Source organism: Oryctolagus cuniculus, chromosome 3 (genome assembly GCF_051225735.1).
Source record: "Oryctolagus cuniculus isolate XC-2025 breed Fujian yellow rabbit chromosome 3, ASM5122573v1, whole genome shotgun sequence".
Classification (NCBI taxonomy): domain Eukaryota; kingdom Metazoa; phylum Chordata; class Mammalia; order Lagomorpha; family Leporidae; genus Oryctolagus; species Oryctolagus cuniculus.
In genome coordinates this window covers 4,199,970-4,223,776 of record NC_142869.1, presented here as the reverse complement: position 1 = coordinate 4,223,776, position 23,807 = coordinate 4,199,970, and the positions used below count along the sequence as shown (strand labels likewise).

General features: G+C 56.1%; 1 protein-coding gene across 22 annotated transcripts in view; it reads left to right on the top strand.

The window, feature by feature from the left end:
• AGAP1 (ArfGAP with GTPase domain, ankyrin repeat and PH domain 1) overlaps positions 1 to 23,807 on the top strand; it is a 514,165-nt gene that overhangs the window by 234,190 nt on the left and 256,168 nt on the right. For all 22 annotated transcript variants that reach the window (XM_070071494.2, XM_070071492.2, XM_089328880.1 and 19 more), the window contains 2 exons: positions 16,232 to 16,359; positions 18,021 to 18,176. In XM_070071494.2, the coding sequence (XP_069927595.2) occupies positions 16,232 to 16,359; positions 18,021 to 18,176 (284 nt within the window). The remainder of the gene's footprint in view (positions 1 to 16,231; positions 16,360 to 18,020; positions 18,177 to 23,807) is intronic.

The following is a 23,807-nucleotide window of genomic DNA, read 5'->3' as shown; positions in this document are numbered from 1 at the left end:
CTGCTAATTTCTAATTAACACTTGAGCCTTATTAGTCACAAACGGGAGATCCTGATCGGAGACGACCTCAGGTATTCTAAATGTAAATAAAATTAGATTCAGACCCCTTTTAATTACCTGTGCTGCTCTGAGTAATTACAATGGCAATTGATAAACTTAATTTTGTATTAGAAGTGGGGGGAGGTTTTCCTCCGGTCCACAGTTAACACTTCAGTAACCGTGGTCGTCGCAAAAGAATTATCAGGAATTCTGTGATGATCATGTACAGTTGTACATCACTTCTCCCTTTGATTTGGGCCCTTGAATTCAACATGCAGTGCATCCCTTAAGTGGCCGATGCTGCTATAATATGGGAAGAGGTGGAGCGTCCCCCAGAGGAGCTGGCTTACAGGGAAGGCAGAGTCCAGGGGCCGGTGCAGTTAGCTAATAATAACGGACGGGGGGTGGGGGTGGGGGGCTCACCGCGGCTTCCTGCGTGGAGCCCCGCTGAAGGCCAGGTGGAAATCTGTTTTGTCATCTCATCCTTTTTCCTAATTGCATCACAATACGTTGGGTAATTCAGCCCGTGTGTCACTGTCGCTGCACGCGAGGGGCCACTGCTGCCGGCGCGTTGTCAGCGGAGCCAGGGGGACGGGAATAATTTCCGCACTTTGGGGGGAGAGAATGTCTTTTTTATGGAGATTGTTGTAAAAGATAATTATCTCTGGAACTAGGAAAACAGCTTCCGTCGCGATAGCCAAGTCCATTTTTCTTGAGAGAGAGGCGATACCTGAAGCAGGATGCGCTCGGGGCAGACGGGGCGAGGCAGGAAGCTCCCAGGCTGCCCCTCTCCCTGGTGGCACCTGCTCCTTAAACCAGGAAGCCAGTGAGACCTCATCCGTGTGCCTGCGCCCATATTCATCAAACTCTATTAATATTTTAGAAAGAAAACCAGTTGTTGGGCTCAACTGTGTCTACCTCAGGGTTCCTGGCTTCAAAGTCTACTTGCGGCCTTTCCAGCCTGTGCGTCCTCCTGTCTAGGGCATTTGCTGTGCCCTGTTCCTCATTTGTCCTCTCCTCGTCCATTTTTCTTGGAAATGTTGTGTGTTTCTTTAGCTTAGATATTCAGGCATCGCCAGTTGTGATCTGCCGTTTCTGCCTCCCCCATATCTTAGGTGTGTTCCCTTGTTCCGTTAGCACCGCATTTGCCTGCATCCATCTTAGGTCTGTCTGTCATTTCCCTGGTCCGCCGTGCTGGTGTATTTTTGAGCCTTTTAGCAAACAGTGGATGGCAAATACCAGTCCCGTGGCCCTCGCCGGCGTGGGGAGAGTGAGGAGCTGTGCGGCGCAGACGCAGGCAGTGCCGGCCCAGCCGTCCCCTTCAGGGGTGTCAGATGCATGTCTGCGCCGCAGCCATCAACTCTCCCTGCCAGACAGCTTGATGAGTTGAGGAGAAGTGACAGGTTCATTTTTCCCCTCTTTGTTTAAGCCATTTATCTTTGAGATCCTTGCCTGCCATCTAAATTGTATTGCCAATTTATTGGGATATTCACTTGCCTCATCTCGGTAGGCACTGATTTGCATCCAATTTGAGAATAAGTGAGAGAGAAAGTTAATCATCCCCTGGCCTTCTGGACAGATTGGCACTGGGTTTAATTGCAGCGTTTGGGTGTTCCTTGCTTTCCGCTCAGAGTTTACTGCGTTCAGCTGCGTGCTAACCTGTGTCACAGTGTGGGCAGACGATTGTCCTAGTCCATAAAGCTTTTGTACTCTTTGGAAGAACCTTTAACGTATTATTTTTGCGTATCATTCTGCACTTCAGGTTAACCTAAGCTATGTTAGCTGCTTTTGAACTCTGCTTGCTGATTTTAATGATTATTTATGCCATGAAGCAGAGTAGTTAATCATGAATGCTAGCTGGACGTTGAGAGAAGTGACACTCAGCCTTCTGATCTCACCGTGTCCTGGTAGCCTCACTGTACCCCTGTACGTCAGACTCAGGAGGGGAGCACTTGAAGAAGCTCCTCCGTGCCTAAGATCCAGCCCACAGCGGGAGCGTGCGTCCCCGTGGGGTCCCTGCCCATGACTAGCGTGCGTGTCCCTGTGGGGTCCCTGCCCACGGCTAGAGTGCGTGTCCCCGTGGGGTCCCTGCCCACAACTAGAATGTGCGTCTCATGGGGTCCCTGCCCATGGCTAGAGTGCGCGTCCCCGTGGGGTCCCTGCCCACCGCTAGAGTGTGCATCCCCCTGGGGTCCCAGCCTGCAGCGGGAGCATGCCTCTCTGTGGGGTCCCTGCCCACAGCCAGAGTGTGTGTCCCCATGGGGTCCCAGCCCACAGTGGGAGCACGTGTCTCTGTGGGGTCCCTGCCCACAGCTAGAGTGCGCGTCCCATGGGGTCCCAGCCCACAGTGGGAGCACGTGTCTCTGTGGGGTCCCTGCCCACAGCTAGAGTGTGCGTCCCCATGGGGTCCCAGCCTGTAGCAGGAGCATGCGTCCCCGTGGGGTCCCAGCCCACAGTGGGCGTGCGAGTCCCCGTGGGGTCCCTGCCCAGAGCTAGAGTGCGCGTCCCATGAGGTCCCAGCCTGCAGCGGGATCATGCCTCTCTGTGGGGTCCCTGCCCACAGCCAGAGTATGTGTCCCCATGGGGTCCCAACCCACAGTGGGAGCACATGTCTCTGTGGGGTCCCAGCCCACAGTGGGAGCCTGCCTCTCCGTGGAGTCCAGCCCACAGTGGGAGCCTGCCTCTCTGTGGAGTCCCAGCCCACAGTGGGAGCCTGCCTCTCTGTGGAGTCCCAGCCCACAGTGGGAGCCTGCCTCTCCGTGGAGTCCAGCCCACAGTGGGAGCGCGTGTCTCCGTGGGGTCCCAGCCCACAGTGGGAGCGCGTGTCTCCGTGGGGTCCCAGCCCACAGTGGGAGCCTGCCTCTCCGTGGAGTCCAGCCCACAGTGGGAGCGCGTGTCTCCGTGGGGTCCCAGCCCACAGTGGGAGCCTGCCTCTCCGTGGAGTCCAGCCCACAGTGGGAGTGCGTGTCTCCGTGGGGTCCCAGCCCACAGTGGGAGCACATGTCTCCGTGGGGTCCCAGCCCACAGTGGGAGCCTGCCTCTCCGTGGAGTCCCAGCCCACAGTGGGAGCCTGCCTCTCCGTGGAGTCCCAGCCCACAGTGGGAGCCTGCGTCTCCGTGGGGTCCCTGCCCACAGCGGGAGCCTGCCTCTCCGTGGAGTCCCAGCCCACAGCAGGAGCATGCCTCTCCGTGGAGTCCAGCCCACAGTGGGAGCGCGTGTCTCCGTGGGGTCCCAGCCCACAGTGGGAGCCTGCCTCTCCGTGGGGTCTCTGCCCACAGTGGGAGCCTGTGTCCCATGGGGGCCCAGCTGCAGTGGGAGTGCAGGTCTCCGTGAATGCTGGGCCTTGGTCCTTCTGGGCGTCGACACCAAGCTTCCCTCCTTGTTACACTTGTGTTCTCTTTCTCACCTTTTCCTGCAAAATGCTGGTTTTGTCTCTATCAAATATCTTTTCGGGGCGCTGTCGCCACCTCTGCTCCCAGCCGCCAGGGTCTTGGCACCCGTCAGTGGCTCCCATTACTCGGTACGTGTTTTAGTGATGCTTGGGCTGTGGCCCCCAGAACCTCGGGAGTCCTCAGACTCCTGTCTCCTGGTTTACCTGGGACTCCCAAGGACGGTCCTAGCCCTGTGCTGCTGCTGCTGCAGCCACACACACTGTTTTCTCACGTCACCGAAACGGCTCTTCACCATGCACGTTATTGTCTGCTTCATGGGCACAGCGCCGAGACCCACGTGTCTCATCCATCCACGTGGGTGTTTCCTGCTTGGAGCGCTCGCTCTGTCTGCAGTATTCCTAAATTCTCAGTATTTTGCTATTGCAGATTCTTGTTTCATGATTTCTGATTGAAATATGCACCTTGCTTTATGGCGCTTTCCGTACACCCACTCCGTGGGTGGGGAAGGAGGTGTGGACTCTATGATGAGAGGAAGAGGACTGAGACATGGGGTTTCTGGTCCGGGAATGAAGACTACCGCTTCTTGAAATCTTAGTAAAACATCGTGGAGGGCGGGCTTTGTGGTGCAGTGGGTTCAGTTGCCGCTTGCAGTTCTCCCAGCGTCCCACATCACGGTGCTAGTGCGAGTCCCCGCTGCTCTGCTTCTGGTCCAGCTCCCTTCGTGTGCCTGGGAAGGCAGCAGAAAGTAGCCCGGATGCTTGGGCCCCACCACCCATCCAGGAACCTGGGCGGAGCTCCTGGCTCCTGGCTTCAGCCTGGCCCAGCCCTGGCCACTGTGGCCATTTGGAAGTGAATCAGTGGATGGCAGGTCTCTCTGTTACTCTGCCTTTCAAATGGATGAATGAATGAATAAAATGCTTAAAAAGTGACAGGGACTGGGTAGCTCAGTGGGTTAAGCTGCTGCTTGCAATGCCAGCATCCCGTATTGAGTATGGGTCAAGTCCTGGCTGCTCCACGGCTGACCCAGGCCCCGGCTAATGCACCTGGGAAGACGGCAGAGGACAGCCCGAGTACTTGGGCTCCTGCACCCATGTGGAGACCAAGATGGAGTTCCTGGCTCCTGGCTATGGTCTGGCCCAGACATGGCTGTCACGGCCATTTAAGGAGTGAGCCAGCACATAGATCTCTCTCTCTCTCTTTCCCTGTTACTCTTTCAAGTAAATCTTTAAAGTAATTTAGAAAATAAAATGAAATGAGTTGTGGAGCTTCAGGTAAAATGTTCCTCATCCGGGGTATGTGGGCAGGGAGGGGTGAGGTGCACTCTGGTCAAGGCTGACATTCTCTCCGTGGCTACGCACTGGTGTGGTGGACGAATCAGGGAGGGAGGCAGGCATGCTGGGAAGCCTCTCTGGCTACGCTGCAGAGAAAGCGGCCGCCTCCGCACAGTAAACCCAGAAAGGACAGCAGCTTGCTTGGTCCCCTGGGGTCTTGTGTAACTCTGTTCTGGTCACTGACCAACTGCATGCTGGGACCTAGAACAGATTGAAGAGCATGACCAGGTGCATTCTGGGAACAAGAGCAGTACTCAGAGCATTTTGGCACCAAGAACATGAACAAGTTCATTCTTGGACCAGGAGCAGGCCCAAGGGCATCCTGGGACCAGGAGCAGGCCCAGGGGCATCCTGGGACCAAGAGCAGGCCCAAGGGCATCCTGGGACCAGGAGCAGGCCCAGGGGCATCCTGGGACCAAGAGCAGGCCCAGGGGCATCCTGGGACCAGGAGCAGGCCCAGGGGCATCCTGGGACCAAGAGCAGGCCCAAGGGCATTCTGGGACCAAGAGCAGGCCCAGGAGCATTCTGGGACAAGGGGTCTCCTGTGTCATCGGCCTCCATGCCGCGGCCTCCAAGGAATCAACCTGACCTAACCTGTGCCTGGGTCAGGACCCCAGCAGGATGGGAGTTTCGGAGGACACCTCGTGCCCACCACTAGGCCCAGTAAATGCCCAGAAAAGCAGAGCCCCGCTCTGAGACCTGCTGGACAGCAAGCAGAATCACCTGGTTTCAGGTGTGGGCCGTCCTGCAGGTTGAGGGCGACTCTAAGAGTGGTGGAACCCACGGAGTTGGAAGAGTTTCAGCTGGGAGTGAGCTGAGAGGAAGCCAGCTGGGGGCTGCACAGGGACAGCCTGGTGAGGGTCTCAGACGAGGGTGGAGGTGGAATTTCAAGATGGGAGAAGGTGTGGAGGTGAGCGTGAGGCTGGGGCCAGGGGAGGCGAGGGGAGTTGTTGAAGGACCCATCAGCATCTTCAGGGCACATCAGGATGTCTGGGACTGAGCACCGGACGGTGGGCATCCTTTGGCCACATGGGCAGACTGGAGGGGCTTCAGACAGTGGCCCTTGGAGCACCCTCCCTCTTAGACCCCCCAAAATTTGGGGCAGAGTTTTGATTCCAGGAGAACCAAGCCCACAGAAGCCCCGTGTTCAGATGAGCAGGCAGTGGTGCGCGGGGGTGCAGAAAGCTGTTAGCAGCACATGTTTGCAGACCTCTGGGTATGGACCTGAGGTCCTGGCTCCTTTGGGGCCTGAGACCCAAGCAGGCGGTCGGTGTCACGGTTTCTGCTGCCTGGTAGCCCAGGGTCTGGGCAGCTGTGGGAGTCAGGCCTCCTGACCTGCAGCACCCTGGCTCTGGAGTCAAAGGTTGAGGAGCTGTGAACAGGTGCAGAGGAGGGTGGGACGTGCACTTCCTGCAGCGGGATCGGGCGTCCCCTTGCCACAAGTAGTAACTTTACACCAGGATTGGATATACATATAAAAATGTCGGGTATACCATATTTGTTTCAGGATGAGTGGTTTTAAAAAATATGTTTTATGCTCTTTTACCTTTTCTCTGAAAGGCAAAGGGAAGTCCAGCCACTCTGGACATGGTGGAAATTTCCCCTCGTCCTGAAATTCCTAAATTAATGTCAGCCGCCTTGACTTTGCTCCGTCCTGAAGGTAACTGTTTATTACAGTCGGCATTTAAATCCCCCGATTAATAGGAGCAATTAAACAATAGCTTCATTTCCAGCAAATTAACAACCCTAATAGGTAATTGCGACATAAATGAAGATAAATTTGTTTTAATACAACGAGATAAAAAGAACACAGACAAGAACTGAATCTCAGATGAAGAATTCAGACTTCATTACTCGAGGAAAAACTTTAAACATTAAAGGAGGTCTGGCTTCCGCACTGTCCTGTGGTGGATTAGTGGGTTGTGTAGAGGAAAAGCACAGAGGGGACACTGTCACCCTGCGTCCTGCGATAGGATTGCTCCCAGCCAGGCCTTTCCCCGGCCTGCCACAGTGCTGGCCCCAAGCCTTTGTCCTAATGACTTGCTTGGGGCGCAGGGGCCCGGGGAGCTGACTCTTGTCTCAAGCCTCTCGTTGGATTTCCACCGACAGGGAACCGTAGAGCAGGCGTGTGGCAGAGGTGTCCTTCCGCACATCCGTCCGTCAGTTTCGTGACGTGTTGAGTTGCGGGATGCCCTGCCTTCCGTAGTGTTTGCTAATAGTTGGAAAATGACTCGGATGGTTTCTGGTTGGTGCTGTTGAAGTGTGGGTGGGATCAGGCCAGACCTGTTTGCAGAACATGGAGGCAGTGTCCGTGAGAAGGGTGGTTTGGACCAGGAGGAGCCGAGGCTCAGGGAGAAGAGCCAAGCGTAGGGGTGAGTGAGCCTGTTCCAGAGAGTGGCCCGTGCAGCTTCACTTCTGGGGTCACAGTGCCCATGGGGAAGGCTAATGTGCGACTGGTGGGGTGTAGCTGGAACTCTTCTCACGACCTCGTGTCACCTTATGAGGACTCCTTTGGGTAGGTTTGATTCATCATGTGATAGAATCCGCCGGGAGTTCTACAACCTGCCATGAGATTAATCAGACACTACTAAGGTTAGGGTAGCAGCAGTTTTAGATATGGGGGGTCTCAGACTCCCCGGGAGCCCGGCTCCGTAGTGCAGACCCTGACAGCTCCGCCACAGCCTCTTCCCCAGCTCGCGCGTGGCCAGGTGGAAGTGCTTGGTGTCTTCCAGACCACACTAGGCGTCTTTGCGAAGCTTGGGTCCTCTCATCTGTCTTTGGACAGCTTTGATGGCCCCCTGCAGCCTTAACGAATATCTACGTTTTTCACATTTAATCTGGTATTTTGCATACCTGGTCTTTTTTTTTTTTTTTTTTTTTTTGTAAAGATTTATTTATTTACTTGAAAGAGTTATACAGAGAGTGGAGAGGCAGAGAGAGAGAGAGAGGTCTTCCATCCACTGGTTCACTCCTCAGATGACTGCAACAGCAAGAGCTGTGCTGATCTGAAGCAGGAGTCAGGACCGTCTTCCGGGTCTCCCACACAGTTGCAGGGGCCCAAGGACCTGGGCCATCTTCTGCTTCCCCAGGCCATAAGAGAGAGCTGGATTGGAAGTGGAGCAGCCAGGACCCAAACCGGCGCCCACATGGAATGCCGGCATTGCAGGCAGCGGCTCTACCCGCTACGCCACAGCGCAGCCTCCCAGGTCCTTAAAAGGATGTCTCCAGGTATCCCTTTTAACTGCTTCTCCCTCCGCCATCTCTAACCCGCCTACCCCTTCTCCCTTGCCGATTGGTTGTTCTTACCCCCCAGCCCTTTGCTGATCTGTCCGTCATTCATTGCCTCTGCTGAGGTCTGCCTTTTGGCCCCAAATAAGTCATGGCATTTAGCATTTCCTAAATAGCTCAGAGGTCTATGAAACTGTTCCCCTGTCTTGGAGAAGCATAAGCCGGCTGCATTTTCCAGTTAACAGCATGGCTTTGCAGGGTCTCCACGGGTGTAGGTGTTCAGGTGTCAGCTGTGCTGTGGGTCCCGGGGTTCCTGGTTGTGATTAAGCTGCTTGTTGCAGTCACGCAACCCAGCAGACCTCCCAGGGTACCTGTGCCTTCTCCACCAGCACCTACACCCCTCTCTCCGTCTCTCTCTCTCTCCCCTCCTCTCCCCCTCTCCCCCCCCTTCCCCCTCCCCCTCTGTCCCTATCTCTTCCTCTCCCCCTCTCTCCTCCTCTCTCCCTCTCTTTTCCTGTCTCCCTGTCTCTCCCTGTCTCCCCCCTCTCTCCCTCCTCTCCCTCCTCTCCCCCTCTCTCTTCCTCTCTCTTCCTGTTTCCCCCTCTCTCCCCTCCCCCTCTCCCCCCTCCCCCCTCCACCTCTATCCTCCCCTCTCCCTCTCTCCCTCTCTCCCTCTCTCCCTCTCTCCCTCTCTCTTCCTGTCTACCCCTCTTTCCCTCTCTTCCCCTCTCTCCCTCTGTCCTCTCTCTCCCCCTCTCCCCTCTCCCCCCTCTCCCCCCTCTACCTCCTCTACCCCCCTCCCCCTCCCCCTCTACCCCCTCTCTCCCTCTGTCCTCTCTCTCTCCTCTCTCTCCTCTCCCCCCTCTCCCCCTCCCTCTCTCTCCCCTCTCCCCTTCTCTCCCCCCTTCCCCCTCTCTCTCCTCCTCTTTCCCCCTCTCTCCCCCTCTCTCCACTTTTACTTAGTTAGCAGGGTAGCTTCCCCTGTGCTCACAACATAGAGAGCGTGTAAGGCACTGGGGAGATGGGTGTGGGTGGCCGACGGTGCCCTGGACACTGTTGACTCTGAGCTGTGCGTGGTGAGGAGGCCCACTTCAGACTCCTTTCCATGCCTGAGTTCCACATTCAGAAAGATCATCGGTAATTGGTAATTAATTTTCCTTAATTAATAAGCTAATTTAATGACCAGTCCACTGTGATTTAAACCCGAGTTGAGACATTCGGGGCTCTTTTATTTGTTGCTGGGAGATTTACAGTCCGTGGTGGTCTCCATTATGTGTGGGCATTCTGCAGGTGAGCCCCACGATGGTTCTGGCAGGGAGGCTTCCGGTGCCAGGTGACAGCGCCCAAGGTAAAGGCAGAAGAGGCCGTGGCTCAGCTGATGTTGCTAAGTGTGACTGCTAGGCACGGGTTCAGTCTGATTAAATCTTTTCCTGGAGACTTTTCCTCACGTGGCTTCCTTAGAATTTTCTCCCCGGCCCTGCACACTTGTTGGCCTCAGCCACTGCCGCCTCTTCCCAGCCACAGAGGAGCCAGCTGCCTCAGATCGGCCGTGGCTTCTACCAGGTCACCGCTTGGCACTGGTGACGGTGGCCCCGGGATGTCTGCCAAATTTGGACACGGCATCGTGTCATCCTTAGCTTGCTGCCCCTCCCCAGTGCCACCCAGACGCCAGCAAGCGTGGGGCACACGGGCTTCCCTCGGGGTCTCTGCTTGCTCCGGGAGACACCGTGGCGCCCACAGCTGTGCTGAGGCTGGGAGCTAGCAGGAGGCAGGGAAGCCGCCCTCGGCACATGGGAGGGAGCCCGGTTTTCACCAGGAAATCGGCTTTAAGGGCTGCGTGGCCGCCGAGCTAGGATCTGCCAGGCAGCTCCCTGCGGTGTGTTTGGGTAGCCGGCCTCGGAGCATGGCGGTGGCGGTGAAGCAAGCCCCCGGTAGTGAGTCCTGTGTTAAAATCCCCTCTGCCCATGCCTGGGAAGGTGATGTGGGGGTGTTGTAGGAAATAGGGGAGATGCCGCTGGTTTGAGGGGAGCATGGGGCCGGTGCGGGGCTGGTGACTGACGCACAGTCCCGAGTGCAGGCGGGATGCAAAGCGGAGCTGTCTGTGGCGGTGCCGGAGCTGTCAGCAACAAGGGGACCTGGAGGTCAGGCTGAGGGGGGATGCCCCCACCTTTCAGGAACCAGCAGGCGAGGAGCCCAGGGAGGGCACGGGCAGCAGTGCCCAGTGCTGCCCAGAGGTCACGTAAGGTACGGCCTGACCTCCAGGCCACCACCAGTGACCCCTGTGACGCTGCAAGGGGGCAGGGACCGTGCACAGGCGAGGTCAGATCCCAAAGGGCGCCGGTGGGCTGTGTTGCCGGCACAGCCCCTCCCGTCACGTTCCACGTACAGCCCCGGAGCTGAGGAGGAAGTGGGGGCTCAGTGTGAGCGCCCACGGTAACCGTCCAGCTGGGGACGCTGGCGAGCAGACGGAGGTGCCACTGCCCACCGTGTCTTTCCCATCCGTAAAGCAGCGGGACCGTGGGGCGGAGACAGCCGGGGCGGCCCGGGGCAGCGCAGCAGAGCATCTGAACGGGGGCGGGGCAGGAGGCTGCTGTGGGGGCACTGGGGGGGGTGGGGGTGGCAAGGCCCCCACACTCTTCCTCGTGTGACCGGTGTTGCTCTTGTCCTTGCTTAGTGCGAGTGATTTGGAAACAGCGTGGTCTAGACACGAGTCATCATGTCATCCTTGAGTGACGTCCTAGCTGAGGGCTCTCTCAGAGTCTTGCTGTAATCACTTATTTAACAAGGAGCCGTTCATCTTCTGTCCAGTAGGACGGGCAAGAATTCTAGAGGACAGACGTAGCGCCTATTATCATGCTTTTGCTCAAGTTCTTTTTTTTTTTTTTTTTTTTTTGACAGAGTTAGAGACAGAGAGAAAGGTCTTCCATTGGTTCACCCCTCAAATGGCCACTATGGCCGGTGCGCTGCGCCGATCCGAAGCCAGGAGCCAGGTGCTTCTCCTGGTCTCCCATGGGGTGCAGGGCCCAAGCACCTGGGCCATCCTCCACTGCACTCCCGGCCACAGCAGAGAGCTGGCCTGGAATAGGGGCAACCGGCACTAGAACCTGGCGCCCATACGGGATGCCGGCACTGCAGGTGGAGGATTAACCAAGTGAGCCACGGCGCCGGCCCTTTGCTCAAGCTCTTACGTGTTTTGTAATTGAGGAACGGAAAAACAAGTGTGGACGTGGATGTGAAAATGAGGATGTCCCCCCAGCACCAGTCCACCCCCCTGCCTGGAAGAGGGCACGCTCCCACTTCCGGCCCTTCCCATGGCTTGCTGTGACCGGACTTGATACGCTGGAGTTCCCTAGATAGGAGCAAAAGGGGTAATTAAAGGGTATCATTGATCTTCCAGGGTACTTCAGAAAGTTTTGGGAAAGTAGAATTAAAAGGTAAGCTTGGCTGGTATTGTGGGACAGCAGGTAGGCTGCCGCCTGTGAAGCCAGCAACCTCTTCCGATCCGCCTTCCTGCTGGTGCACCTGGGAGAGCAGCTGAAGACAGCTCAGTGCTTGGGCCCTGCCGTTCATGTGGGAGGCCTGGAAGAAGCTCCTGGCTCCTGGCTTTGGCCTGGCCCAGCCCTGGCTGTTGCAGCCATCTGGAGAGTGAACCAGAGGATGGACGATCTCTCAGTCTCTCTCTTGGCTGCTCTCTCTCTCTTTCTCTAGCTCTTTAAAAAAAAAAAAAAAAAAAAAAAGATTATTTATTTGAAAGGCAGAGTTACAGAGAGGCAGAGAGGCAAAAAGAGAGAGAGAGAGAGAGAGGCCTTCCATCTGCTAGTTCACTCCCTAAATGGCTGCAAAAGCCAGAGCTGGGCTGAGCCAAAGCCAGGAGCCAGGAGCTTTTTCTGGGTCTCCCACGTGGGTGCAGGGGCCCATACACTTGGGCCATCTTCCACTGCTTTCCCAGGCCATAGCAGAGAGCTGGATTGGAAGTGGAGCAGCCGGGTCTCAAACCGGTGCCCATATGGGATGCCAGCACCGCAGACAGTGGCTTTACCTGCTACGGCACAGCACCGGCCCTTCCTCTATCTCTTATCTCTCTCTAATGCTCTCTGCGATTCAGTTAAATAAATCTCTAAAAAACCACATGTTTATTTTGGTGCAAAATTGTTTTGAAAGCTGTGTTACTCATTTTACGTGAAATTTTGGAAGACACTTTGTATTCATGGGTCCTGAAACTTTTTGACACCAAAATATTGCTTCTCTGTAATTCCATTTCCCGCGAGCTCTTGGAAGTTCCCTCATCTTGTGCAAGTAACTGTTTTAAGCTATAGGAGTGACTTTGGAAGCGGTGGCAGGTGTCACTGCCGAAGGATCAGGAGCTGATTCCACTGGGAGTGCCTGGGGGAAGTTGTCACTGGTGCCTCCGGTGACTCCATTTGAGGTGTGGGCACAGCTCGCATAGCGATCGAGGAAGTACGTCACCGCGTTTGAGAAAATACCGCACCCCTTAGCGATTCCCAGGTCTTTCAGGTAGGTTCAGGCAGTTGTGTTCCCGACACCCACACGCACGCATTCACATTAGGCGTGTATTTATATGTATGTTCATATCCGTGTTTATGTGTTTATGTCAACAAACTTTATTTTGTTGACAATGACTCAGAGGTTATGAAAATTGCCGAGCCAGCATCATCTGGGGTCGTGTGCGTAATTTAACCCTGGCAACACGGAGGCAGAGTGGTGAAGACACAGTTGGGGAGTGCCGGGGTTCGAGCCCTGCTCCGATTCTAGTTCCAGCTTCCTGGTAGTGCCCACCCCCAGAGGCAGCACGTAATGACTCCAGTCGTTGGGTCGCAGCCACCTGCTGGGGAGACTCAGGTTGAGCCCGGGTGGTTTTAGGCATTCGGGGCGTGAAGCAGTGGATGGCAGCCCTCTGCTCGTCTCCCGCTTTCTCTGTATCTTGCCTTTCAGATAAGTAGGTAATTCTGAAAATGGAAAGATAAGCTTACTCTGACATACAAATATTCTAAATATTAGGGATTAAGGATTCGGGGTCGTGTTTACAGTGTTCCGTCTGCTGTGCTGACGGATGTCGTCTAGTGAGGCGAGCAGATGCCACGCGCCCCGGGCTGTAAAGCAAGTAGCCGGGGCCAGCACCAGCAGCAGTGCACACGCGTGGCTGTTGGTGAGCAGGGGCCTGACGTGGCAGCAGTGCACACGCGTGGCTGTTGGTGAGCAGGGACCCAGCAGTGCCCACGCGTGGCTGTTGGTGAGCAAGGACCCAGCAGTGCACACGCGTGGCTGTTGGTGAGCAGGGACCTGAGGTGGTAGCAGGGACCAGCCCCAGCAGCAGTGCACACGCGTGGCTGTTGGTGAGCAGGCCGGAGGGTAGATCCCGCCTCTCACGACGGCCTGGCATCCCCACCCCTTCCTGCTCAGACACCTCTTCTCCCTGTTGAGTCAGATACTTTATTCTCCACTAAATCAGGTTTCCCCTGTGTTTGTGGATCGTCCTGCAGTTCTGAAGCAGCGACTATATTTATGGGACAAAATATTTGTCGGTTGTTTCCTTGTGTTTCTGTTTGGGAGTAAGAAGGACAAAAGTAACAGGAAGTTGGCGCAGGACAGACAGAACAAGAAGCAAAGTAGCAAAAGACGGTGTTTTCCGTGTTGCTGTGTGTTGTGGATTCATTTTTGTGTAATTTCTTTATTATTATAATTATTTTTTTTTTTTACTTATTTGACAGGTAGAGTTAGAGAGAGAGAGAGAGAAAGGTCTTCCTTCCATTGGTTCACCCCCCAAATGGCTACTACGGCTGGTGTGCTGCACCGATCCGAAGCCAGGAGCCAGGTATTTATCCTGGTCTCCCATGGGGTGCAGGGCCCAAGCACTTGGGCCATCCTCCACTGCACTCCCGGGCCACAGCAGAGAGCTGGCCTGGAAGAGGAGCAACCGGGACAGAATCCGGTGCCCATACGGGATGCCGACGCCACAGGCGGAGGATTAGCCAAGTGAGCCACGGTGTCGGCCCCTGTGTAATTTCTTTTAAAGACTTACTTCTTTGAACGTAAAAGTTAGAGAGAGAGGGAAAGACAGAGAGGTCTTCCATCCGCTGGTTCACTTCCCAAGTGGCTGCAATGGCCATGGCTGACTCAGGCCAAAGCCTGGAGACAGGAGCCGAGCACTGGGCCACCTTTGCCTGCTTTGCCTAGGCCGTTAGCAGGGAGCTGGATCGGAAGTGGAGCAGCCAAGACTCGGCCGGCACCCGTGTGGGATGCCAGTGTCACACGTGGTGGCCTAACCCACTACACAACAGTGCCCGTATTTCTGTGTGATGAATGTGGCCGTGCCCCGCACCTGCTGGCTGTGACGGTAGGCGTGTTCTCGTTCCTCCTAAGCTCAGAGAGCGTAGGCAGGTCACATGCAGGAGGAACCTCACAGAATGAGGATCGGTACCACGCCTGCCTCCTCTTAGAAAGTTTCTCGGCATTGCCAGGGAGTGTGCCCAGTGCCCACAGCATGGCCCGCGGTCCCGATTCGTTCTGATGCTCGTGCATTTCCTGAGAGGTTAAAGGTCAGAGTCTGTGTGGCCCTCCAGCCGCTGGTCACTCCCAGCCTGCCTGTGAAGCCGCCGTGCCGCGGAGCTGATGCTCAAAAACCCCTTCCTGCTACTTCACACGTGCGTACATAAATGGGCACTCCCCAGGGCAGGCCTATTTTTAGGTGGATTCACTTCTGGTCTTTGGAATTTCAGTGCATGGGAAAGACTGGTGTGTCACAGCTGTTGGAATCTGAACTTAGATTTTTCCCTTTGAGTCCACATCGTGGTTTTTAAAATATCCTAATGTATGTCTTCAAAGGCCCCAGGTCGATAGGCCAGTGGTTTTGAGATGACAGAGTGCTGTGATATTCCCGGGTAATTTCAACATGATTAGCTGATGAAGGTTATGATCAATACACTAGGGGAAGATGAATTAATTGATCCCGTCCTTGCGGGATGCTGAGAGGCCTGTTGGGGTGGGATGCGGCTAATGAAGCTGCTGCCACATCCCCGGGAGCCATTTTTTATGCACTGCGTCCTCACTTCATCACATCCGCACCACCGTTCATTTACATGAAAGCCACCAGCTGTGGACAAAGCAGTTCCTTATTAAAATTGCGTGTGTGCGGAGAAGGAATTATCTGGGAGTCCAGTGTGGGTCCCTTGTGTGTCCCACGCCATTGCCAGGGCGTGGTGGGGTGCTCCTTGGCTCGGGCCACGGGAGCAGCCGTGGGCAAAGATGTGGATGGAGTGTGGCTGAGCTTCCTGGAGCCGGTCCCCAGACACACGTCCCTTTGTTTGAAGGGATGTTCTCCTGCTGCGACACCTGTTGGTGGAGAAAGAGCATTCTCATCGCGACTTCCTTTCCAATTAAATTCAGTACACTTTATCAGCGAAGCCATTTGCCAAGAGAAGTTATGGCTGGTTGAATTTGAATTTGTATTGATTAAGATAAACTTCTATTGCGTGTCCTAATGTATTTAACGGTTAGTAAAAGAAAAAGGTCTTTGATGCAATACATGCCCTTGAATATAATTCTGTAATGTGTAGCTTTACGCAGTTCACAGTAATTCTTTAGGTCACACAAAAAAGATTTTTGGCTTTCAGAGGGATTTAGTGAAATTACCTTGTCTTGGGATTATTCTTGCTCTAAAAGCTGGGGGGGGGGGGAATCACTTTTAGATGAGAATAACTTAAAGAGACAAGTCTGTGTTTTTGTTTCATGTTCAAGTCCTCCGTGATCATCTGAGTAGGGCTGCTGACGCCTTCTGTGGGGTCGGAGGGCCGGCTCCTCCCGTCTCCTGCTTTACCAAGGGTGGCTTCTGGTCTAACGGTGCCTGCTGCCCGAGAGGGCTGCCGGGGCTGTGGCCAACACCTGTGCGTTTCAGGCAGCGGGCAGGTGCAACGAGGGGGTAAAGGGGCAAAGGGCGGCCCTCGCTCCGGGGATACGTCCGCATACCGCCTTGTGGTCCTTCTGCGCGCACCCCATGGGCCGGAGCTTTCGTGCGTGGCCACGCTTGGGAGCGAGGGTGGGAGGATGCCCTGAGCAGTCTGGCAGCTGTGTCTCCCTCCCTACCCCCCGCTGCCCCCGGCAACCAGGAAAGTATTACTGGGGAGGGAGGACCGCAAGGGCTTCGGCGCTCACCAACATCACCCCTGCGGCGACTGTGCCTGCAGACCGGCCTCACGTTTTTTTCTTTTGTTCTGTGTCCGCTAGTCGCCCAGAAGATTGTAGCCACGAGGAAGAAGCAGCAGCTGTCCATAGGCCCCTGCAAGTCTCTCCCCAACTCCCCCAGCCACTCCTCTGTGTGCTCCGCCCAGGTGTCGGCCGTGCACACAAGCCAGGTATGTCGGGCAGCCCGGGGCGGCGGGTTCAAAGGGGGCTCCCACAAGTCGCTGGAAAATGGAATTAAAACCGAAAGTTTATTGTGCCGCAGCATTTGTTTGTAATCTATGGATGTTAGGAGTTTTCAAAAAGTTCCTTAAAGACGTGTGTTACCACAAAACTCCGCCCAGCCTTCAAAAACTGTTTGGACCAAGATAACTCACCTCCTAATCCCATTTGTCCGCCAGGGTCTCCAAGTGCCCTCACAGCTTTCACGGCCCGCAGTGCTGCTGCTGGGTTGAGTTTTGTTTTTTTTTTTTTTAATTTCAACTTTATAAGTAGCAGCGTGTTGCTGATTGCTTTAACATTCCCTTCAGAAACTGCTGTGGCCGTGTGGTTTTTATGGGACGTGTTCTTTGATGTTCTTGCCTGTGTTAGGAGGCATGCTGGCACGGGGGCTGGGCAGGGTGATTTAAAGCACCCAGCTCTGGGCCTGGTCTGGTCCGCTTGTGGGCTGAACAGTTGTGAGTAAATCTCAATGGCCAATTCCACTCTCCGCTCAGATCTGGTGCTGCTGGCGTTCGACTGTAATGAGCATCTCCCTTAGGCCCCGTAGAAACTGCTGTCTTCCCGTAACAGTGTCTTGCTAAATTATTTACTAGGAAGCAAACGCGGTAATTGTCACCCGGAAGAGCCCAACCCGAGGCCCACGCAGGAGGCTGTCGGCCTGGCGTTGCCTGGCTTGTGTTTTGGGTCAGTGTCTGTTGGCACTGGTTTTACTAACAGGTGCAGCTGCAAGGTTTTCGGCATCAGACTTTGGTTTGGGCTTGGGCAGTCAGTAAGTTACTGGGTCAAGTGTTGGGCCACCAAAAGGTACAGTCCCAGATGTCAGCGTCTTCACCGTCGCTGGCGTTCGTTTTCTGTCATTCTTGACAAAATACACGAATGCACTGAGATTTTCCAGGGTCAGTCGTGCCCTCCTGAGTGAGCCAGTCCTCTGTCTGCCTCTCGTCTCGAGCAGTGAGGGAACCCTAGAACTTGTTCAGCCCAACCAACCCCTCATTTTTCTGGGGAAAAGGAAAGTTAAGGCATCGTAACTCGGAAAGCATCGGACAGATGCTGCTTTTTCTTTTTTCTTTTTCTTTCTTTCTTTCTTTTTTTTTTTTTTTTTTTTTTTTGACAGAGTTAGACAGTGAGAGAAAGAGAGAAAGGTCTTCCTTTTTTTCCATTGGTTCACCCCCCAAGTGGCCGCTAATGTCCAGCGTGTTGCGGCTGGCCCGCTGCACTGATCTGAAGCCAGGAGCCAGGTGCTTCTCCTGGTCTCCCATGGGGTGCAAGGCCCAAGCACTTGGGCCAACCTCCACTGCACTCCCTGGCCACAGCAGAGAGCTGGCCTGGAAGAGGGGCAACCGGGACAGAATCCGGCGCCCCGACCAGACTAGAACCCGGTGTGCTGGCACGGCAGGCGGAGGATTAGCCAAGTGAGCCACGGCGCCGGCCCAGAGGCTTATTTTTTGATATGATTGGTACATTCTAGAATGAGACAGTGTGTGTGTGAGCCTGGTAGGACCAGAGTCAGAGAACCGTCTCCTGGGCCTCTGCAGTGAGGTTTGCCAGCTCGGGCGGCCGACTCAGTTCTAGCGTGCAGCGTTCCTAAAACCCTGGTCTTTCGTCGTTCCAGACAAGTAACGGCGGTGGGAGTTTAAGCGACTACTCCTCCTCAGTTCCGTCGACGCCAAGCACCAGCCAGAAGGAGCTTCGGATCGACGTCCCCCCCACGGCCAACACGCCCACGCCCGTCCGGAAGCAGTCCAAGCGCCGCTCCAACCTGTTCACCGTGAGTGTCCACCTGGGCAGGTGACGCTTGAGCGTGGTCCCCGGGAGTTCTCTCGCGGTGAGCTCGGCTGCCAGACCGTTCAGCAGTAGCTGTAGAACCCGGAGCACATTCCCGAAAGCGATGGTTTGGATGCTCAGTGGGGTGGGCGGTCCTTGGCGTGGGAACGGCAGAGCGAGGCTTTGGGTGAAGATCTTTCCCGCCCTGTGACTTGCGTGGCCTCTCGCTAAAAACGTGTCGCATTAGGTGTGAGAGGATGACAGCTGTGCCCCAAATCCCGCTGTGTGTGTGTGTGTGTGTGTGTGTGTATCCGAGCTGATGAGCTGGCTAAGGCACTGCAATCCCCAGTCCGCCTTGCCCTGCTCAGGGCCGGAGTGGGGGCAGGGCTTGGAGGTGGGCGGGGCTCTTGACACCAGGAGCCTTTTGAGGTTCTGCATCAGTCATCTGAGGAGCCTCTCAAACCTGGGGGTCAGACGTCTGGTCAGAATCTGTGGTGGGCCCGGGGGTGTGCCGTTATTCCGAGTCCCTGTGGCGACTAAGATGTGTCGAGGAGGCAGAAGCGCTGTGGCCCTGTCCGTGCCCATGGGTGCGGCAGGAGTCGCCGATCAACCCTGCGAGGCTGCGCAGTGGGGCCCTGAGTGCCAGGCAGAGCTGCGGTGCTGGGGCTGGGGTCACACTGGCTGCCTTGCACTGGTTCTGTGCGGTACACGCACCTGCTTGTGAGCGCCGGTTCCCAGCCCCGGGCGGCTTGACTTCCCGCCGACGTGGGGCAGTTTGTGGCGGCGTCTCGGGTGTCACCAGCGGGGCCATGGGATTTGAAGCGCTGAAGCTCTAGTCTCGGGGAGCACCCACGGGTGCTGCTGCCCGTCTCGCAGTGCCCAGGTCAGCCCCAGCACAGAGCGCGGCCCAGCCCCTTGGCTGTCAGTGGGGCCCTGTTTTCAACCTTCTGACTTCTTCTTGGGGTTGATTCCTGCTGACTTAGACGTAAAGAGGTTGAACATGTCCTGTCCTGAGCTAAAGGAGGGCACCAGAGCTCTGGCCGGGAGTGGGGCGGGCTTGTCTGTTACCTGACCCGCTGCCTTCCCTGATGAGGGTACCTGCCACCACGTGCCTGCAGGTGGAACCCCTCCCTTTGCCCCCACACAGGTGGCAGTCTCCCACGGGACAGTCATTCCCGCCAGGGTCTATGGCCAACAGCCCCCGCCCTTCCCACCCTCCCCTCTCCTTTGCTGACTGCCCTGAGCCACTGCTGGCGGGTGAGAACAGACCAGGCTCGGACCCTGGCCTCCTCTGCTGGTGGCTGTTCGATCTCAGGCGAGTTGCTTGACCTCTCTGAGCCAAGAACAGTGGAACTGCTGCAGGGGTCTGTTGGGAGACTTCCTGACGGGGCGGGGAGGAGCCCTTGTGGCCCCATTTTTTCTCGCTGCTGCTGCTATAGCCCCGAGTTTTCCGTCGGTGGAAGGCGGCATTGGCTTAGGGCCTGTGACTGGGGGTGGTGTTCAGGTGTCTGTGGAACACAGGTGCACATCTGATAGGCTTCCTACACACACAGCAATGGGAACCTCAGCGGCTCTGCATGGAGGCTGCGACACCCCTGTCTCTTTTCTGCTCGCACGTCTGGGACAGGCCATGACAGGCCGTGCAGTCCGCGTTCCCGGGGGGGGGGGGGGGGGGGCTCAGGGGCCACTGCCTGCACGGGAAGATGGGGAAGCCTCCTGTGATTGTCCCAACCCCGGGGGGGGGGGGCAGGGGAGCACGGCCGGGCCGTCCCCACCTCCAGAGGCCACACCTGTGTGCTCTGTTCTAAGGAAAGGAAGGGCAACGAGGAAGCACCTTTAAAACTCGTCTGTGCATAAGCAGACGGCGGCACGCCCTCCTGCCGCCTGTCCCGGGCAGCTTTGGAGTCAGAGTGTGCCAGGAGGCGGCAGCCCGGGCCCCCGGGGAGAGCACTGTGTGCCGAGCAGGAGGCATCCAAACCCTCCCGAGCCAGTGCCGTGCGGGGTCTGGTGTGCCTGTGGCCCTGGGGGCGGCGCTTGTTGCCGGAGTCGACCACGTTCAGGAGGGCGTGGCTTAGAGAGGAGGGGGAGGGCTGTGCGCTGGGGGAGTCGACCACGTTCAGGAGAGTGTGGCTTAGAGAGGAGGGGGAGGGCTGTGCGCTGGGGGAGTCGACCACGTTCAGGAGAGTGTGGCTTAGAGAGGAGGGGGAGGGCTGTGCGCTGGGGGAGTCGACCACGTTCAGGAGGGCGTGGCTTAGAGAGGAGGGGGAGGGCTGTGCGCTGGGGGAGTCGACCACGTTCAGGAGAGTGTGGCTTAGAGAGGAGGGGGAGGGAGGGCTGTGCGCTGGGGGAGTCGACCACGTTCAGGAGGGCGTGGCTTAGAGAGGAGGGGGAGGGAGGGCTGTGCGCTGGGGGAGTCGACCACGTTCAGGAGAGCGTGGCTTAGAGAGGAGGGGGAGGGCTGTGCGCTGGGGGAGTCGACCACGTTCAGGAGGGCGTGGCTTAGAGAGGAGGAGGGAGGGAGGGCTGTGCGCTGAGGGCAGACGAGAGAACCGAGAGGGTCTGCGGCCAGCAGGGTCCAGCCACGCAGACAAGTGTGCGCACACGCATGCACCCGTTGATGTTCACAGACATGCAGAGGCACTCACATGCTACTCATGTTCACACCCACCTGTCACGTGCACACACACTGCTCACGTTCACACACACCTATACACGTGCACACTGCTCACATTCGCACCCACCTGTCACGTGCACACACACTGCTCACATTCACACACACCTGTGCACGTACACGCACACCGTTCATGTTCACAGACATGCAGAGGCACTCACACGCTACTCATGTTCACACCCACCTTTGCATGTGCATGCACACTGTTCACGTTCACACCCACCTGTCACGTGCACAAACACTGCTCACGTTCACACACACCTGTGCATGTGCACGCACACGCTATGTTCACAGACATGCAGAGGCACGCACACGCTACTCATGTTCACACCCACCTGTCACATGCATGCACACTGCTCACGTTCACACACACCTATACACGTGCACACACACTGCTCATGTTCACACACACCTGTGCACGCGCATGCACACCATTCATGTTCACAGACATGCAGAGGCATGCACATGCTACTCATGTTCACACCCACCTGTCACGTGCACTCATGTGTCACACACTCACCTGTCACTCACTCACGTGCAGTTATAGCCTGCTCATGTTCACACACACCTATGCATGGGCATGCACACACTACTCACATTCACACACACCTGTGCACAAACACTGCTCACGTTCACAGACATGCATGGGCACGCACACACTACTCACGTTCACACACACCTGTGCACAAACACTGCTCATGTTCACACACACCTGTGCACGTGCACGCACACTGCTCATGTTCACAGACATGCATAGGCACGCACACACTACTCACGTTCACACACACCTGTGCACGTACATGCACACTGTTCATGTTCACACACACACCTGTGCATGGGCACGCACACACTACTCACGTTCACACACACCTGTGCATGCACACTGCTCACGTTCACACCCACCTGTGCACCTGCACGCACACTGCTCATGTTCACAGACACGCCCGCACAGGCACACACACTCCTGCAGAGGCACACACATGCTGCTCACGTTCACACGTGCCTGTGCATGTACACCTGTCTACACAGGCACACACGGCTACTCACATTCACACGTACCTGCACAGGTACACATGCGGTTCACGCTCACACATGCCTGTGCATGTTCACATATGCCGCTGTCTGCACACCTGGCTCACGTACACACACACACACACACACACACACTACATATGCACCTTCACACACATGTACAGGCATCCAAGGTAAGGCCAGGAATCTGAGGCTGTCTAGGCCAGCGAAGCAGGTGTAGGAGCTGATAAAACTCACTGTAGGGACGGGCATCGCTGCTTGGATGCCCACACCCCTCTATCAGAGTGCCCGGTTTAAGTCCTGGCCACTCTGATTCCGATCCAGCTTCCTGCTAGTGCACCCTGGAAGGCAGTGGTGATGGCTCAAGGGCTTGGGTCCCTAAAAGCCTCAGAGGGAGCTCCAGGCTTCTGGCTTCAGTCTGCCCAGCCCTGCGGGGTGCAGGCATTCGGGGGAGTGAAACAGCAGACGGGGGCTCCTCTTCCCTCTCCGCCTCCCTCTCTGCCTTTCAAGTAAAGTGAGAATAAATAAATTAAAAGATTGTAAAGCCTCATCGTTGTAGTGACTGAAAATCACCCTTGAGTGTATCATAATCAATATATCTCGTAATAGCTGTCTGTGAGTCTGCGCCTTATCGGTGTGTGCGTCCCTTGTCGTCATGGTCGAGAGGAGCCGTTTTGGGGCCAGAGAGAAGCGGACGTGACAGAGGGCTTGTGCGGTGGCCTTTGCACAGGGGGCCGCTGCAGTCCCAGGGCGGGTTTGACGTTGAACAAGATAATGGGGAAGTGAAGGTGCCGCTGGAGGTGTGGTTTCTCATGGGAAATCCTGGAAATAGTAGCTCCACTAGAGGTCAGTGTCATCCAAGGAACGGAAAGAAGGCAAATTAATTTTGAAATGATAGCAATTAAGAAATTAAATTCGTATTGTTACAGTTTGTTCCTCTTCTTAAATATGTAACCTCTCAGAGACTCTCCATCCCTGGTAATTGTGGGTAATTATTGACTGAAGTTGTCAAAATGTGTATATAGAGGCGAAGGAGCGAGCCTGGGGACGGGGCTGTACCCGCCACCTGGGGGGCACCGTCCACCTGCGAGCCAGACCGGTGGCACACAGCCATGCTGCACAGCCACCAGCAGGCCTGCAGTGTCCCTCTGCGGGCTCGAACCTTCGCTCCCAGACACTGCCAGCTGCGTACGCACACGTGTGTGAATAAGTCACCTGCACGTTTTACAGAACGGCACAGGCGCGCCACCTCTCACGGCAGCAGAGCGCGGCTTACCTTGGCTGCGTGGAATCTGCCTCACTAAAGAAGGCTCAGTCGTCTCCCGTCTCGCCGGTTCCTTTCAAACATTGTTTTGTGGAAACAGACGTTAAAAGACAATGTCCACTCAGCCCCGGTTCATAGCCTGAGTTCTTGGAGCAGCTGATTTAGCTCAGTAACCGGAACTCACTTGGGATTAGGATGCTTTCCTGGAGGACATTTTCAGACATGCAGAAAAGGAATGCTCGCTCACCGCGCAGCCCATCAGGGCCGGCAGGTTCTGTGGCCGCTGCGCTGTCACAAAGTGAGCAAATTGTTGGCAAACGCCACAGCCCTCGCAGGACAGCCCCCACGGGCTCCCGCGTCTTGTCGCCTGGGCCCATCACACACCTGCATTTGCGTATGTTGTCTGTTCACGTGTCCTTCCACTCCACGCCGCGTTGCCCCGCTGTTTTCAAGCTTTGTAGCGATGGCAGCACCTACACGAGGTGTTTTAAAGCATTGCTGTAAAATGCCGACATCATCGAATGGCCAGGTAGGCCCGGTACCCCGAGGTGGACGTGGCCCGGTCCTCACAGCTCCCAGTGCCCAGAGGTGGATGTGGCCCTGTCCTCACAGCTCCCAGTGCCCAGAGGTGGACGTGGCCCGGTCCTCACAGCTCCCGGTGCCCAGAG